Below are 18,861 nucleotides of genomic sequence, written 5' to 3' on the forward strand. Positions count from 1 at the left end.
AAATCATATGTTGATCTGATTTAAAAATAAACCTGAACCCCAGAGTTCTTCAGAACTCAGCAGGCAACATTTTATACCAGGCACCCCCAAACTTGGCCCTCCAGATGTTTTGGGACTACAATTCCCATCATCCCTGACCACTGGTCCTGTTAGCTGGGGATGATGAGAGTTGTAGTCCCAAAACATCTGGAAGGCTTAGTTTGGGGATGCCTGTTCTAGACAGTGTCATGTTGTAAGATCCAACATGAGGACCCAAACAATAACTGGAAAGGAAATGCTGGCACAAAATTAAAGTTTTTTTAAGTACAAGCAAGAATATACAAAACTCAACCATATTGTAATTATTTTAAGGTAAGAAAGAGAAAGAGAGAAAGAGAGAAAGAGAGAAAGAGAGAAAGAGAGAGAGAGAGAGAGAGAGAGAGAGAGAGAGAGAAACCCCACCAAACCTCCCCCCTCATAAGGGATTATGGAGGAAAGTACATCCCTTCTAGTTCACCCACAAAAAGCCAATTTGTCTGCAATTTGGCGAGCTAGATCTATTTGGGGGTGGGGCGTTCTGTGCCTGCACATTTCACACGCTTTGGCCAAAAGGGGAAAAGTCATAGCCATTTTTTTATTTTTCCCATTATAGTGAGTGGGTAATACAGAGCTTCACTTTATACAGAGTGGAACGGAAAGGGAAGCATGGATGAAATCAGAGAGAGCACATAGCAATTCAGAAACAGATAATATATATTTTAAAACGCACAGATGCATATACATTAATCCCCTTAGTGCCCCCCGCCAAATTGGTGACGTTCAAGACTCCAGTCCCTTCTCAAGTACAAGCCGCATTACTTTGCATCTACACCGAGCTGCGAAACATTGCTTGAATGACTGCATAGATTTGCGGTGATCCTGCTGCAGAATGGACATTATCTGCGGATACAGAGTGATATATTTTGTGCATTCCAAGTTGGCATGCCTGTGGGCTTAAAGAGTAAAATGCGAAAAGAAAAAAAGAAGAAAAAAAGGAGAAGAAGTTAGAATTAAAATGCTAGTACGAATACAACCCTCAGTAAGCTAACAGAATATCAACGCTGTCTTAAAGCTGACTTCATTAACTTGGTGCCCTTCCCCTGTGCCCAAAGCTGGAGGGGCTATTTGCTGATAAGAAAACTCCCACCGATTTAGAGACACGACTGACGGGCATATGCTAATACCCAAAGTGGCGGCTGGCCTTCGCAGCGGGACTTTGACAGGATAAAGGCTTTAGAGAGTGTCAGATCAGGATCCACTCATTGGGCTAGCTGGATGTCAAGGAGTGGCAAAAGCAAAAATATGCAGGCTGTTAAGTTATTTAGCGAGGCTTGGAACTGCAATGAGGAATGAAACATTAAGGTCCTTTTTTAAAAAAAGTAGTTCATGGACTCTCCTTTGGGAGATGGTGGGAACACGTAATAAAACTAAGCTCTTTCGGCTAGGTTTGGAGTTTCACAAATTCATGAAGGATAAGACTAGCCACGGCTACTTGTCAAGATGGCTGTGTAGTACCTCCAGGAGCAGAAAGACCATCCATTTGAGTGCCAGTTGGTTAGAACGTGGTCTGATAAAGCCAAGGTTGCAGATTTGATTCTCCTATGGGACAGCTGCATATTCCTGCACTTGCAGAGAGTTGGACTAGATGAGGCTTCCTCAACCTCGGCCCTCCAGATGTTTTGAGACTACAACTCCCATCATCCCTAGCTAACAGGACCAGTGGTCAGGGATGATGGGAATTGTAGTCCCAAAACATCTGAAGGGCCGATTTTGGGGATGCCTGGACTAGATGAGGCTTCCTCAAACTCGGCCCTCCAGATGTTTTGAGACTACAATTCCCAGCATCCCTGACCACTGGTCCTGCTAGCTAGGAATCATGGGAGTTGTAGGCCAAAAACATCTGGAGGCCCGAGGTTGAGGGAGCCTGGACTAGATGGACCTCAGGGTCCCAATTCTATGCTTGCAGGCTTCTCATTGGGGCATGCGGTTGACTACTGTGGAAACAGGATACTGGACTAGACGGGCCTCTGGTGCGATCCAGCAAAGTGCTTCTTGCATACTTAAGTTCTCGCAGACAGCAGGTGTCTGAGCTGTGCCACTGCACAATGCAAGTGGGTGGGGGGAAATCACACAACTGAATGTTCTTCCATGCATATATTCAACCCCTGGCTAATTTTAACAGGTCTTTATACTCCCAGCTGCCAATAATGCCTTTCCCAGGAGCAAATAAATTGGACAGAGTTAGGCAGAAAGTAGGTACAGGATCGTTGTCTGCACCAGCGGAAACACAATTATCTCTGTCTGGGAGCAAACCTGCCAAATTTCTGCAACATCTCTGCTCACGTGGAGATTTCATTTGGATCAGGGGTAAAGGGAATGTCTTTGCAGGCTGTCGTTGCAATAAATTTAACGTGAGCGAGGGATCCCTCAGGTTCTTAAAAAGTCAATGAAAACACACCCCGTCATTGCTAAACTGATCACGGCTCACTTATGCCAAACTGCTCTTCATTTCCTGTAGTGCAAAAACATTGAAAAGCCCCAGTACATTATAAGTATGTATCATGCAAAGGGGGCAAGCGCATGCAGCGCGCTCACAAAGGAGACTTGCACACTATCGCAAAAGATAATTGCTCTGTGGCAATCATTTAGAAACAGTGGATTTTATACGGAGTGATGCATCTGCTTATTTGAAGGGTTCTTGTCAAACCAACTGGCAGACATTCAAGAGAATCCCAGAAACACACACAGAGAGAGACACGTACACAAGCCCTAGGCTTGGTCTGTCAGTTCTTAGTCATTCAACCTTATGAAAGCAATCATGAAAGGAAGAGTTTCTCCTTCATCATCTCAAAGGCACAGCAGCCTACAGCAGCCTACAAATTTACGCACACATATAATTTGGCGAGAGGCCATTAGAGGATATGCTTTGCACAGCCCATGTTCAGTTCCTGACATCTTGGCAAAAGGGACCTCTCATGGGGAACACGTGGAGGCCCCTAGTTGATGCTGGGCTTCAGCATCCATCAGCACTAGTCAGCATGACCAGTGGTTAGAGATGATAGGAGTTGGGAGTATCTGGGGGACCAGACATTCAGCCTGGAGAAGAAGAAGACCGAAAGCTGACATGATAAAGGTAAAGGGACCCCTGACCATTAGGTCCAGTTGGGGCTGACTTTGGGGTTGCGGCGCTCATCTCGCTTTATTGGCTGAGGGAGCCGGTGTACAACTTCCAGGTCATGTGGCCAGCATGACTAAGCTGCTTTTGGCAAACCAGAGCAGCTCACGGAAACGCCGTTTACCTTCCCGCTGGAATGGTACCTATTTATCTACTTGCACTTTGACGTGCTTTCAAACTGCTACGTTGGCAGGAGCAGGGACCAAGCAACGGGAGCTCACCCCGTCGCGGGGATTCAAATCACCAACCTTCTGATCGGCAAGCCCTAGGCTCTGTGGTTTAACCCACAGCGCCACCCGCGTCCCTTTGAAGCCATCTTCAAATATCTGAAGGACTGTCATGTGGAAGATGGAGGAAGATTGCTTCCTGCTGCTCCAGGGGGTAGAACCCAAAGCATGAGATTCAAATTACAAGAAGAGAGATTCTAACAAAACATTGGGAATAACTTTCTCACAGTAGGAGATGTTAGACAGTGGGATGGACTCCCATGGAAGGTGATGGACCTTCACTGGAAGTTTTTAAAGAGTGGTTGGATGGCTACCTGATGGGGATTCTTTAGGTGTGACTCTTGCATTGAAGAGGTTGGACTAGATTGCCCTTATGAGTCTCTTCCAGCTCTCTGATTCGATGATTCTGTGATCACAGGTGTCAGAGCTGCTTCAAGATCCTAGCTCACAGAGGATCACGCTAGCCAGCGGTCATTAAGTAAAAGTCTTTATTGAATTACAGTTTCCATTCTCACGCTGCTGTCTGCAACTCTACGTCTACTAGCTAGATCGGCGAGGCTCCGTCTGAGTCTCCGCCCCGTGCGCACCAACTTAATATCCTAGCCTTGCTCCACCTTTTCCTCCTGACTGTCCTCCTCTGGGTCCCTCTACCCCCCGGGGCTTCTTCCTTCCGGGATTCTTCTGACGCTGACCCGGACCCTTCTGCCTCCTTGCGCCGGGCTTTAGGACCTGGTTCCCTTTCGGGGCTGCTCACTGCGCCGCCTTCCTCTGCATTTGAACTTGGCGCGCGCGCCCAACCTTCCACTTTCCTCTTAACCGTTTCTTCGCTCCCCGATGGAGGTGTGGCCACTCCTGACTCCTGCCCTCCCTCCTGTGGTGAGCTGCCAGCGCTTCCCCCCTGGCTCCTTTCCTCTTCCCTGCTTCCTGGCGGTGACGCTGGTCCCGATTTCCAGCTGCTCCCCCCTGAGTCTCCTCTGGCTCTATCTTCCTGGGGTGCCTCTCTAGATTCCCCCCTTGCCCTGGCCACTGGTGCTCCTTTCTGTGAATCCTCTGATTCACTGGAAAGACTGGGAGATCTCGGGTCGTCGTCATCACTCATCCTTTCCTCTGTCTCCTCCCCTTCGCTCTCTGTTTCCTCCCTTGCCCGTGCCTCTGCACCTAAACCCCTGACATCCATCCCCCCCTCGAAGCCCCCCAGTCCCCCCTCCCCTCCTTCCGGTGCTGGAGCTGGGGGCTGCTGTTGCAAAGGGACGAACGTCGGATATCGGTCGCTTCCCGTGGCAGGCCTCCATCGGAACTCTTCCGGGTCTTCCTCCCTGCTCTCGTTGACGACAGTCACCTCCTCTTCCATCTCTGTGCCGCCGTGCTCGAAACCAGGGTCGTCCCCGAAAATGTCCATGTCCGTCTCTCCCGCACTTCCTCCAGGTGGCGTTGCTCGGCCAGAACAGTCCAGCCACTTCCTGCGGAACTGCTCCTCCGGCCTATCGTCCCACCAATACGAGGGTTCTGAGACAGATCCCGAGGGTGACCCCTCCGGGGAACGGACGTCTCGTGTCGGTTCCTCGTCCGAGTCGAACCCCCTGAACGTGCTGTCCGAAAGCGTGGGCGTGAAAAGCCAGTCGTCGAAAAAGTCCGCTGGCATAGGTCTATGTGGGAAGAGAGCATGAAACTCGTCTTTGAGCAGAGGTTCGTCTAAAGCGTAGCCCGGCACCCAGCTGTTCGCACTGGCCGGGGTGCCCTCCCTGGCGAGAAAGTATTCTACTCCCTCTTCCCCCCATCTGGAGTCCAAAATCTCCGTGACTTCGTTGATGCGCTCCTCCTGTGCCACTCCCGCGTGCCCCGTTCCTTCTCTGAGCGGACTCGGCGCCGTTCCGGGTTCCTGGAACCTGTGCGGTGCCTTGTAGGGAGTGAGCACCGATCTGTGGAACACCGGATGCATTCTGGAACCCTCCGGAAGCGCCAGCCTGAAAGCCACCGGGTTGACCTGCTCTTCGACTTGGTAGGGCCCCAGTTGTTTATGCCCTAGTTTCTTCTTGGCCAACGACCTGGCCGGCACTGCGTGGGCTGCTAACCAGACCCAGTCTCCCACGTGGAGCTCTTCGCCAACCCTTCTGTGTTTGTCCGCTTGTACCTTGTATGCGTGTTTAGCCAGCTCCAGGTGGCGCCGCAGCTGATCGTGGACTTCCTGCAGCTCCGACGCGAACGCATCTGCTGACTGCGGCTCCCCTTCTCCCCTGTATTCCAGTCCCGGGAAGGTTCTAGGGTGCCGCCCGTTGTTGGCGAAGAACGGCGTGACGCCCGTGGATACGTGCTTCGTGTTGTTGTAGGCAAACTCTGCAAGCGGCAGGTAATCCACCCACGTCGCAGGCTGTTGGTTCGCATAACATCTCAGGTACTGCTGCATGATGGCATTGGCTCGCTCCGCTTGCCCGTTGGTCTGCGGGTGTCTCGCCGACGCCAGATTGATCTTGACGTTTAGGAAGCCCATCAGCTTCTGCCAGAAGTTCGAGATGAACTGCCGCCCGCGGTCGGACAGAATAGACCGTGGCAGACCGTGAACCTTGAACACGTGGTCTATGAACAGTTTGGCGGTTTGCTCTGCCGTGGCCACCTTAGCACACGGAATGAAATGCGCCATCTTGGAGAACAGGTCCACCACCACCAACACTGCCGTCTTGCCCCTTGAGCTGGGCAGATCCGTGACAAAGTCCAGAGCCACCCTTTCCCAAGGTTCGACCGGAGTTTGCAGCGGCTCCAACAGTCCAGCCGGCGGTTTGTGCACCGTCTTTGCCCTCTGGCAAGTGTCACACCTCACCACGTAGTCTGCGACCTCCCCTCTCATTCCAGGCCACCAGAAATCCCTGGCTACTAATTCCACCGTCTTCTCCTTGCCAAAGTGCCCGGCCGTGGGTGCGTCGTGCAGCTGCTGTAGCACCTTGGCTCGAAGTTCGTCACCCGGCACGTAGATGGCCCCTTTACGGATGAGCAATCCATCTCGTAGCTGGAAACCGTCGGCCGCTGCCTTGCCCCCTCGCACCTCTGCCATCTTCGTTTGTGCGAAGGAGTCCCCCTGCAACGCTCGCCGCACCGCCTCTAGGTCCACGGTCGCCGCGGCGCACGCCCACACTGTCGGTGCAAAGATGTGCATGGCGGCCGCTGGTGTTGCGTCCTCCAGATACTGTGGCTTGCGGGAGAGAGCGTCTGCCATGATGTTGGTGTCCCCCGGGACATACTCTATTCGGAAGTCGAAGTCCGCAAAGAACTCAGCCCAACGTATCTGCCTCTGGTTCAGGAACTGTGCCGTGCGCCAGTGTTCCAGATTCTTGTGGTCCGTGCAAACCTGCACCGTGTGCTTGGCGCCGATCAGAAAGTGCCTCCACGCCTTGAACGCTGCATGAATGGCCAGCAACTCCCTGTCCCATATGGTGTAGTTCTGCTCGGACTTGCTGAGCTTCCTGGAGTAAAACGCTCCCGGCCGCCACACGCCCTGCTGGTCCTTCTGCAGCAGGACCGCCCCCACTGCTCTGTCCGAAGCGTCTGTCTCCACCCTCATCGGCATGCTGGGGTTGACATGAAGCAGCTGCTCTTCCGACGCGAAGAGACGCTTGAGGGCCTGAAAGGACTGCTCCGCCTGCTCTGTCCAGATGAACTTCTTCTTCTTGGAGCTAAGGGTGTCAGTGATGGCCGCCGTCTGCATCGCGAAGCCCTTGATAAACTTGCGATAGAAGTTCGCAAAGCCGACAAACCGTTGGACCTCCTTCCGGTTGCGTGGGCTCTTCCAATCCAACACTGCTCGAACCTTGGCGCTGTCCATGGCGAGCCCCTTGTCAGACAGCTTGTAGCCCAGAAAATCCACCTCCGGCACGTCAAATTGGCACTTCTCCAGCTTGGCGTAGAGCCTGTGTTGCTTTAGCCTGCCCAGCACTTCCTTGACGTGCTTGTCATGTTCTTGCTGCGACTCCGAAAAGATCAGGATGTCATCCAAGAAACAGACGCACGTCTTGTAGAGAAGTCCCGCCAACACGTGATGCATAAATGCTTGAAAAACGTGAGCGCCATTTTGCAGTCCAAAAGGCATAACTCTGTATTCGTAGGTACCCAGTGGCGTGAACATGGCTGTCTTCCACTCATCACCCTCCCGCATGCGAATGAGGTTGTACGCCCCCCGCAGGTCCAACTTGGTGAACACCTTTCCCTTCCGTACCTTCGCCAGGAGGTCGTCGATGCGGGGCATGGGGAAGTCCGACGGCTTGGTCACACTGTTCAAAATCCTGTAATCCACTACGAGTCTTTTTTGGGGCGTGTCTCACTTCTTAACAAAGAATACAGGACTGCCCCCCGCTGCCTTAGACTCTCGGATGAAACCGCGCTCCAAATTATGATCGATGAAGTCTTTGAGTTCCTGCAGTTCGTCCTCAGACATGGAATACAGCTTCCCTTTAGGCAGCGCCGCCCCCGGCAGCAGGTCAATTTTGCAGTCATATGGTCTGTGAGGGGGTAGCCTGTCCGCCTCCTTCTCGCAGAAAACTTCCAGAAATTCTGCGTACTTGTGGGGAATCGCTTGCAGCGTGCCTAGCAGCAGCTGTGACTCCTCTTCCTCTCCTTCCTGCCTGGGTACGATGCAGTGTTCAGCACAAAAGGAAGAGCCGAAAACCAGCTGCCTCTGGAACCAAGCCATCGTTGGGCTGTGCTTGTCCAGCCAACTCATGCCCAATACAATGGGCGTGTCAGACAGTTGAGTGACGTTGAAGCTGATGACTTCCCTGTGATTTCCAAGTCGCATCACCATTGGTGGCGTCTGCTTCACCACTTGCCCCCCTAGCAGCTCCCTGCCATCCACAGTGACAACCTGCAGGGGCAGTGTGGCCGGCAGCAACTGCACAGCGTGCCTGTCGACAAATTCCTGCCCTATAAAGTCCGCGTTGCTGCCGGAGTCGATGGTGATTGGCACGTCCATGGTGATTCCAGTGGGCAGCTGGAGAGATGCTGTGAGCCTCACTACTGGTTTGGGCGGGAGGGGGTTCACTGGCTGTAAAATCTCTGGGGACTGCGTCACTAACACGTCTGGCTGGGCCCCAGTGCCTCTTCCTCCAGCCAGACATCGTCGTTTCCCTGCTGTGGTCCTCCCTGCTGCGTTGCTGCAGTCACCATTGCTGAGGCTGCAGTAAGCTTGTGGGGCCTCTGGGGACACTCTTTCGCCATATGCCCTGGCTGCTCACAGACGTAACACTTCCTGGTCCCTCTAGGAGGCTTCGCCTTCACTGCTGCCGGTGCTAGGGCTCTGGTTGCTGACTGAGCCCTTGCACCTCCAACCTCCATAGGTTCGGCTCCTCCTCCTGGCGGAGGCGTGGATTGCGCCCGTGCTGCTTCTCTGGGAAAGAAGGAGGGGCCCCCGGCTGGTTCGCGCCCTCCACGTCCTTCGTCCTTGCTCCACGGACGTCCTTCCAGCCTCACCCCCACAGCCAGTGCCCTCTGAACGACCTCCTGGGTGGTTCGGGGTCTCTCCCCCCTCGCTATCTCATCTTTAATCGAGTTGTGCAGTCCCTCCCAAAAGAGGTCTCTTACAGGAGCCGAATCTCTGTCCCATTCCAGGGCGCTGACCAAGGCGAAAAAGCGGGCATGATACTGTCTGACGCTGGCCCTCCCTTGTCTCAGCCCATGCACCTCCTTCCGTGCAAGATCAATGTCAATACTTGATAAGAAACACCCATCCATCGCTTTAATAAAGGCATCCGCATTCTGGAGCGCCGGATCGTTATCTCTCCATAAATTGCGCAACCATGCTTTCGCCTCCCCATGCAGATGGGACATGATGAACCCCACTCTCTCCTGTTCATCTCTAAAGTCTTTATGCAACAGTTGCAGTGCGCACAGTACGTCGGCTCTAAAGTTGGGATACTGTTGCAGGTTCCCATCGAAGTGAGAGAGCAGTCCGCCTGTCCGTCTCGCCAACCCAATTCCCTCCTGCCGGGGTGTTTGCTTTGCCAGTACGTCTAACCTGACCTGGAGATCCCTGCAGGCGGCAGCTGCCTCGTCCTCTCTCTTCCTGGATGCGAGAACCTCGGCGTTCAGTTGTGCCACTGCTTTTCTGAGGTCCTCTATCTGCTGCTCAGCCGTCATGTCTCCTGCCGTTCGTGAGCTCGCTAGTGGGCGCCTGTTTCTCTCCCCTCCTCGAGGCTGCAGATGCCCACAATGTGGAGACGGAGCCTACTGTCAGAGCTGCTTCAAGATCCTAGCTCACAGAGGATCACGCTAGCCAGCGGTCATTAAGTAAAAGTCTTTATTGAATTACAGTTTCCATTCTCACGCTGCTGTCTGCAACTCTACGTCTACTAGCTAGATCGGCGAGGCTCCGTCTGAGTCTCCGCCCCGTGCGCACCAACTTAATATCCTAGCCTTGCTCCACCTTTTCCTCCTGACTGTCCTCCTCTGGGTCCCTCTACCCCCCGGGGCTTCTTCCTTCCGGGATTCTTCTGACGCTGACCCGGACCCTTCTGCCTCCTTGCGCCGGGCTTTAGGACCTGGTTCCCTTTCGGGGCTGCTCACTGCGCCGCCTTCCTCTGCATTTGAACTTGGCGCGCGCGCCCAACCTTCCACTTTCCTCTTAACCGTTTCTTCGCTCCCCGATGGAGGTGTGGCCACTCCTGACTCCTGCCCTCCCTCCTGTGGTGAGCTGCCAGCGCTTCCCCCCTGGCTCCTTTCCTCTTCCCTGCTTCCTGGCGGTGACGCTGGTCCCGATTTCCAGCTGCTCCCCCCTGAGTCTCCTCTGGCTCTATCTTCCTGGGGTGCCTCTCTAGATTCCCCCCTTGCCCTGGCCACTGGTGCTCCTTTCTGTGAATCCTCTGATTCACTGGAAAGACTGGGAGATCTCGGGTCGTCGTCATCACTCATCCTTTCCTCTGTCTCCTCCCCTTCGCTCTCTGTTTCCTCCCTTGCCCGTGCCTCTGCACCTAAACCCCTGACAACAGGATTTCCAAACCCATGGTGCAGAAATGGTAGTCTACACAAAGCAAAATGGACCATGCTCTGACTTACTATATGGCAGTTTTCCATGAATGGAATGGGCCGTTGTTATGGGGGGCCCTAGATAGAGTCATACCTCATGTTACGTTTGCTTCATGTTACATTTTTTTCTGGTTGTGTCCCGCGGCAACCCGGAAGTACTGGAAAGGGTTACTTCCGGGTTTCACTGCTTGCGCATGCGCAGATACGCTAAATCGCGCTTCGCACATGTGCACAAGCACCAATTCACACTGTGCACCTGCGCAGATATGGCGCTTCAGGTTGCGGGCTTTTCATGTTGCAAACGAGCCTCCAGAACGGATCCCGTTCGCAACCAGAGGTACCACTGTATTGAAAACCTTGCATAGGTGGGGAGAGAGAAATAAACTGCGAGGAACTTGATCACTCACAACCGATAAATAAATCAACATTTTAAAATACATATTCCTTGTGTCGTCCAGAAAAGTAGAGGGTTAAACAGCTCTAAAGGAGGCCAATTAAATGCGTTGAAATGCCAATAAAACATGAAAAGTGCAGTAGATATACAGAGGAGGGAAAGTAAGTACTAACTGGCTTTTCTTTCTTTTTTTGCTACCTGTTTTATGAGTATGTATTAGAAAAAAGTAAAATCCACCCCTCCAGCAGGATTTAGGAATGGAGAGGTAAAAGCCAACACAGCAATTCCCTCGGAGCGTTTCGCTCTTGCAAACGGAAACACATCTGGAGTCAAAGGGCAGGTTGTGGATATTGTGCTTATTTGTTATTCGGAGAAATATCTTTAATATTGTAACGAGGCAAAAGAGAGAGAGAGGAAGAATAGAAAATGGTAAATGCTGCTGTTTCTCCCCCCGAGGTCATGTCTGTTCTGCACGCTGAGTCTCCAGATGCCAGATATTTCCCAGGGGAACATGGCTGCAACATCCATCGCTGTGTTGCTCTGTGAACTGAGCATCTCAGGAGGATATTTCATCTGTGGCGATGGTGACAGGTAAATTATCAGGGTGATGGTGATACCCTGTCACTACAATGAGCTTAATTCTATAGTTGGGAGGATGTGGGGCTCTGGAGTCCTCTTTCCCCCTTCTACTGTTGCTCTCTGTGGTCCACTCCTCCTGGCACAGGGATGGCTGAGACAGTCTGAAGGCTGCATCCCAATCTCCAGCTCTCCTGAATTTTATGATGTCGTACCCTCCAACATTCCTCAGAGGAAAACAGGGACATTTTGTTCTACCTTAGTACCACTGGCCACAACGATTCCTCCTGGTCAAGCTCCAATGTTATTAGAGGAAAAACACAAAACGGCAGCATTTTAAGCACAGAAATCTTTGATTTTATGTATTGCGTTTAGGGGAGTCTGAGGGGAAAAGAAAACCCCAAATCAATAAATACAGTGGTACCTCGAGTTAAAAACTTAATTCGTTCTGGAGGTCCATTCTTAACCTTAACCTTAACCGTTCTTTAGCTAATGGGGCCTCCCGCTGCCGCTGCGCTGCCGCTGTGCGATTTCTGTTCTCATCCTGAAGCAAAGTTCTTAACCCAAGGTATTCTTTCTGGGTTAGCGGAGTCTGTAACCTGAAGCGTATGTAACCTGAGGTACCACTGTACAACTAACTGTGTGTGTGTGTGGAGACTATGCAATGTCACCATGCACTTATGAGTATTTTGGAAGCATGAGAACTTTGAAAAACCATTATTGTTGTGATTGTGCAGGTATATGATATGGGGTGAACCAGTGGCGTCACAAGGTGGTGGGGGGGCGGTTCGCCCCGGGTTCCATGTTTGGGGGGGGTGACAAGAAGACACCCCGCAGGGTGCTTGCCCTGCTGCCCCGGGCCCGGCCAGGGCATGGCGGTGTGAGCAGCCATCTTGCCGCCACAGCCACATGTGGAGGATCCTCTGTTCACAGCTGCAGCCACAAGAAGAATCCCACCATCCGTATGGCGTTCGTATGGTGTTTGAGCGGAGCCAATGGCAAACCGCTATGTACAACGCATGTGTGGTGTCACATGCATGCGCTGTACGTAGCAGCGCCGCACATGCGCTGTACATAGTGGTTTGCCACCGGCGCTGCTGGAGCGCCGTATGGACGGCGGTGGGATTCCTCTGCTGCCAGCAGGATCTGCTTACGGTGAGCCGGGGGCCCCAATCCCAGCCTCTCTCCCAGCGCCCCAGCAAAGTGACATAGCTCTGTCGGGATCACAGAATGCTGTGTGAGATAGTAAGTCTGCAGGCTTGAGTTTGCTAGCTGATGCAATCAGCCTGCAATACTTTCTATGCAAGTGCTGGGTCAGAATGTCAGTTGATTGGTTGCCATTGGTTTAAAAGGGAAACCAGTCCAGCAGTAAAGGTGGTGGTGTAGAGGAATGTGGTCAGAGAGAGAGAGTTAGAGCTCTGCCTATTTGCCTTAAGGTGCAGCCAGGTACTCTGTTTGACTGCTCGTGTATTGTAGCCTGTAGATGTTGTGGTCTTTTAGTCGTTTAGTCATGTCCAACTCTTTGTGACCCCATGGACCAGAGCACGCCAGGCACTCCTGTCTTCCACTGTCTCCCACAGTTTGGTCAAACTCATGCTGCTAGCTTCGAGAACACTGTCCAACCAAGCCTGTAGATATTTGTATATATAAAGGTAAAGGTAAAGGGACCCCTGACCATTAGGTCCAGTCGTAGCCGACTCTGAGGTTGCGGCGCTCATCTCGCTTTATTGGCTGAGGGAGCCGGTGTACAGCTTCTGGGTCATGTAGCCAGCATGATTAAGCCGCTTCTAATGAACCAGAGCTGTTTACCTTACCGCCAGAGCGGTGCCTATTTATCTACTTGCACTTTGATGTGCTTTCGAACTGCTAGGGTGGAAGGAGCAGGGATCAAGTGATGGGAGCTCACTCCATCACGGGGATTTGAACCGCCAAACTTCTGATCGGCAAATCCTAGGCTCTGTGGTTTAACCCACAGTGCCACCCGTGTCCCTATTTGTATATATAGCTCACAATAAATATACTGCACTGAAGAACCTGGAACTCTGAGCATTTCTGCTAAAGCACTGCGAAGAATTCACAACAAGCTCTCTCTCTAACCCCGACGGCTTGGGGTACTTGGGAGTCACAGGGGAGGGGCACAGATGTGTAGGAAGGGGGGCGGATATTCGGCACCTGGCCATGACTCCCAAGCCCACCCCGCACTGCCGATGGGGTGTGTGTGTGTGACAAAAAACTTCCGCACCAGGTACCCCCTGGGCTTGCTACACCTCTGGGGTGAACTACCTCAGGTTACATATGCTTCAGGTTACATACGCTCCAGGTTACAGGCTCTGCTAACCCAGAAATAGTACCTCGGGTTAAGAACTTTGCTTCAGGATGAGAACAGAAATCGCACAGCAGTGGTGTGGTGGCAGCAGGAGGCCCCATTAGCTAAAGTGATGCTTCAGGTTAAGAACAGTTTCAGGTTAAGAACGGACCTCCGGAACGAATTAAGTACTTAACCCAAGGTACCACTGTATATGCAAATGAACAAATAAGGGGAGACAAATGGGACCAATTTTGCATCCCCTAAATGCAGTTCTCATTGGAAATTTTGCATTTCAAAGGGCTCACAACGAGAGTGACCTCACACTTAACACAGAGACTTGAGAGAATCTCAGAGACTAATTTTTGCAATGGCTGTGCAACTGTTTGGAAAGTCATTGAGAAATAGAGAAGATTAAAAAGAAATGGACACAAGTTGAGATTTGGGGAAATTGTATTGGGGGGAGGGGAAAGGATCGTAGGTTCATTGAGGACTAGAGAGGACGGGATTCCATAGGCAGCTGAGCAATGTGGCCATGCCAGTGGGTTGCTTTTGCCCAATGACTGGCAGCTGGTAAATAGGATGATGTCCCAGAGGCTCTGGAGGGGGAAATAGTCCTACAATCTGGCCTGCTCTCTCAACCACTAGCCGATGTATGACACGGTGGTAAAAACAGAGAGCCAATAAGCAAAACTGGCCCCATGGCATCAATTTGGGAAGAAAGAGCAATTCCATGGAAGAGAGCTAGCCATGTTTTGCCCTTATTTACAGCGTTCGTTAGGCTGAGTTATTGCTTCACTCAACATTTCCTCATAGATGGGAACTGCTGTGGCTGCAACAACCTTTTTCCAGTAGTTCACTGGTAAGGCTGGAGGGGAGGTGCCAGAAACATGCACCCCGATGCAATAAGCGGATGCACCATCTTTCCATAGAAAGCATACAGGAGGCAGCATTAAAAGCAGGTCTGGAGAGCAGAGACTTGCCCTAAAGACGTAACATTTTCAAGCAGGGAATTCAATGTAGAAAGCATTGCAAATCCCACCAGTCACAAGCACCTTTATGCATTCTTTGGAAGTATTTCTTCCAAGTACAGAAATCACCATATTGCATTATATGAGCCAATCTGCCTTATGTTGGTCGGATGACTGGATCATCTAATCCAGGGATAGTAAACCTCAGGCCAGGGAGATTAATGCAGTCCTCCCTGTCCCTGAGACTCTATCCATATCACACTACTTGAGAAGGTGAACAACCTTCTCAAGCATCCCTGAAGCCTCTTCAAGCATCAGTTTTGAAGGTGCAAATGAGAACCCCGCTCCCCCAGTGTGGGTGTGAATACTGTGGGAAAATCCCCAGTGCCAGTCTGAAAATGGCTCTTGTTCCCAGCTTGGAAACCCTATGGTTTCCCTTTCAGACTAATATCAAACATATACAGGTCAGAGTGTCTGCCTTGCACACACAGTTTCATAAGTGGGACAAGGCTCACCCCACATATTCCAACTTGCCCCTGCAATTATTTAACCTGGACACCTCAAGGTGCTCAAGCTGGTACTGAAAATATCCTAAAGTAGGATTCAAAGTGGGCCAAAAGAAATAAATACACAGGCGTTAGGTTGATTATGGCTGCCCCTCCAAATTGAGAGAAGTATAGTAGTCATCAGTATACACTGAAAATTCAACTCACAAATCCTTGGTTAGTTCTCTACTCTGAGGATAAGGGAGATGGATCAAACATCTCTAGGAGTTTCTCCAAATCTCTCTTCTTGCTCTTCAAAGCTGCTCCAGGGAAGGAAATGACATACTTATAGAGAGGGCTTTGCAAAGGAGCAGCAAGGGTCTCTCAGTACGAGACACAGCTGGCTCCTCTGTGCTCACTGAGCCGAAGAATCAGTGGTGCATTTTCTGCTTTAGAAACTTGGGAGGATGACAGCTGGCTCAGCTGTATTTCAGAGAAATTATTTCTAAGGAGAGGAAAACTCTGTGGGAACTTACTTCACCTTGACATTGCAGACAGTAAGTTCCATTTTGATTCTGTGCATTGGTATGGATGGAGGAGTCTGGACCCCATGCCAGGGTGGGCGAGGGCTGGCAGAGATGCTGGGCAAAGCCATGGGACACTGACCCAGGAGACTTTTTGAGGCAGTCAGTAGCAACAAGGAGCCAAAAGCAAACACTAGACAAGAACAGTGAGCAATTTAAAGGCAGCAATAGCTGGCCATCAGCACTAGAGGGTTCAGGACCAAGGACAGCTCCCAAGAATCATGGATGTTGCTCCAGTAAGAGTCAGAACCTGGCAGAACCCATGCATATAAGGTCAGACTGATAACTACACATATGGAAGGCTGCCTGCCCCCTGTAAGGATCAGAATGTTAATGTAGAACAGGGGGCACCACACATTTTGAGCCCCTGGGCATATCTGGCACTTTGAGAAACTGTTGTGGGCACCAGTCACAAAATGGCTGTCATGGGTGTATACCATAACACAAAATGGCTTCCATGGGGGCCTGGTGTAAAGGCTGCCATATCTTTTAAAAAAAACACAGAGCAAGAAACAGGAACACAAAATGGTGTGATCATATCCAACCCACACCACACATCACAGGGTACATAATGTCTCCATTAGTCTCTGCTGTGGTCTCCCACAGATAAAGGTTTTTTTGCACCTTTCCTGTGTTCAGAAGAGATGGATGGGTGACCAACACTGACACCTAATGGAAGGTGGACATGGTTGACAGAACATGTGTTTAATGTGGGGAAGGCTGTGCCTATGCAAAGAGGAACTGAGCAAGAAGAGGAAACAGTCGGTCATGCATTGCAAATTTTTGAAGGAATATTGACCAAAACCTTTTGCCATAGGAGGTCCTGGTAGGCACCACATTGAGAATCTCTGCTTTAGACTCTCGATTGTGTGGCCTCTAGATGCACCTTCAACAAAAGGCAGATACACAACCACTGACCCTTGGGCTAAAACTGCTTTAAACAGGAGGGCCATTTTGGAAGGATTGACTATAGTCTTTTATTATAGTAAGTTAAATACTCCCTACCAGACACACACCTACGATCCTACAACAAATTTAATTGAGCAGATGCCCAGGTGTACTGCTCCTTCCTCTGCAACAGGGGTAGCTAACCTGGTGCCCTCCAAATTCCACTGGACTCCCAACTCCCTTTATCTCCAGTCAGGATGGCTAATGACCAGATCTACTGGGATTTGTAGCCCAAGAACTTTGGGAGAGCCACAGGTGACCCACCACTGCTCTACAATCAAAAGGAGAAGAGCAACTAGAGAGATATTGTGATACGCTGGGGGAGTTGAATGACCTTTCAATGCTAACTGTGCTTAAATGTATTTCATGTAATATATCCTGGGAGCTGGATGTAGTATGAGGCAGCCTTCACTAACCTGGTACCCTACAGATTTCTTGGATTACAACTCCCATCAACCCCAGTCAACTGGCTGCTGAAGGCAGTATGGGAATTGGCTGGAAATGTCAGAAATACCAAAAATTCTACCCACTTTGGCGAATAAAGCCGGACAGCACAGCTGCAATACATTTCATTTTACCTTCTAAGAGTGCTTTTGACCTACCCAAGTTGCTTCCACACGAACCAAAAATAAAGTTGCTGCTCTTGCCTACAACAGCTCCTTTGAGCCATCTGGTGCCATGAGAAGAGCCTACCTGGGAAAACCCGGAGGGTTTAATTCTTGACTGAAACGGAGATGATTATGATGATGACCAGAAGAACTGCCAGGACGGCGGCTATGACGCAGCACTTGACCCTCCTCGCTCGTCGCTGAAACAGATAAAGGAAAGAAACTGGGATGAATACATTATCCTCGAGTGGTAGGACTGGCTGATCACTATGGGGCATCGGGTGATACTTTCTGAGTCAACTGCAACTGGGAGCTAATTTGCAGGTTCAGAGAAATGAAGAAAAGTGGGTGCATCATGGGCGAGGTACTTGGAAACCATGCATCTTGATTTGCGTGCATAGGACATCTCCACCAGCTTTGGCCAGTGGCTCAGCTGCATCCTTATCTGGACAGGGGCAGCCTAACCACTGCTGTCTATGTTCTGGTAACCTCTAGGTTCAATTACTGCAACACGTTATACGTAGGGCTGCCTCAACTACTGCAGAATTCAGTGGCCAGGTTGCTCCCTGGGGCAAGATTTTTTTGAACTTATTACACCAATTCTGGCCTGACTGCACTGGCTTCTAATTAAGTTTCTGGGGCCAATTCAAAGTGCTGGTTTTGACCTATAAATCCTTCAATGGCCCAGGACCGCAATACCCAAAGGACCACCTCTCTCCAAATGAACCTGAGATCATCATCTGAAGCTCTTCATTGTGTGCCTACTTCACAAGAGGTCCGGAGGGTAGCAACAGGAAAACGAGCCTTTTCTCTGGTGGCTCCCCATTTGTGGAATGCTCTCCCCAAGGAGACTTGCCTGGTGTCTTCATTATGTACCTTTAGGCAGCAGGCAAAAATGTTCCTCTTTAACCAGGCCTTGGGCTGATTGACATACAATGACTTTTTAAAATGTGTTGTGCAAGGGGGTATTATTGGGTTGTCTTTGTTTTCGTTACGTATTTTGTGTTTTTTACATTGTGATTCTTTGTTGCGAACTGCCCCGTGATCCATGGGTAAAGGGCGGTATGTTTCCAAACACAATTCAAAGTGTTGGTGCTGACCTTGAAAGCCCTAAGCAGCCTCAGCCCAGTATACCTGCAGGAGCGTCTCCACCCACATCGTCCAGCCAGGACACTGAGGTCCAGCTCCAAGGGCCTTCTGGCGGTTGCCTTACTGTGAGAAGTGAAGTTACAGGGAACCAGGCAGAGGGCCTTCTCAGTGGTGGCGCCCGCCCTGTGGAACGCCCTCCCTTCAGATGTGAAGGAAATAAACAACTATCAGACTATTAGAAGGCACCTGAAGGCAACCCTGTATCAGGGAAGTTTTAATGTCAAATATTTTACATTTTGTTAATGTGCTGTAAGCCACCCAGAGTGACTGGGGAAACCCAGCCAGATGGGTGGGGCATAATAATAATAATAATAATAATAATAATAATAATAATAATAATCCCATGTAACCACATTCCCCCCAACCTCAGCCTTCCACCCCCCCTCCCGGAATAGTTACTACCTTCCTTACAATCC

General features: G+C 50.8%; 1 protein-coding gene across 1 annotated transcript in view; it reads right to left on the minus strand.

Annotated features, from left to right (window-relative positions):
* Positions 1–283: 283 nt before the first annotated feature.
* Positions 284–18,861, minus strand: part of TSNARE1 (t-SNARE domain containing 1) — a 352,037-nt gene continuing 333,459 nt past the window's right edge. The window contains exons 11-12 of the mRNA XM_081205110.1: positions 17,382–17,496; positions 284–971 (exon numbers count right to left, since the gene is read on the minus strand). Coding sequence (XP_081061236.1) covers positions 17,401–17,496 — 96 coding nt within the window. The 3' untranslated portion in view covers positions 284–971; positions 17,382–17,400. The remainder of the gene's footprint in view (positions 972–17,381; positions 17,497–18,861) is intronic.

This window comes from Podarcis bocagei (genome assembly GCF_964188305.1).
Source record: "Podarcis bocagei genome assembly, chromosome: 8".
NCBI lineage: Eukaryota > Metazoa > Chordata > Lepidosauria > Squamata > Lacertidae > Podarcis > Podarcis bocagei.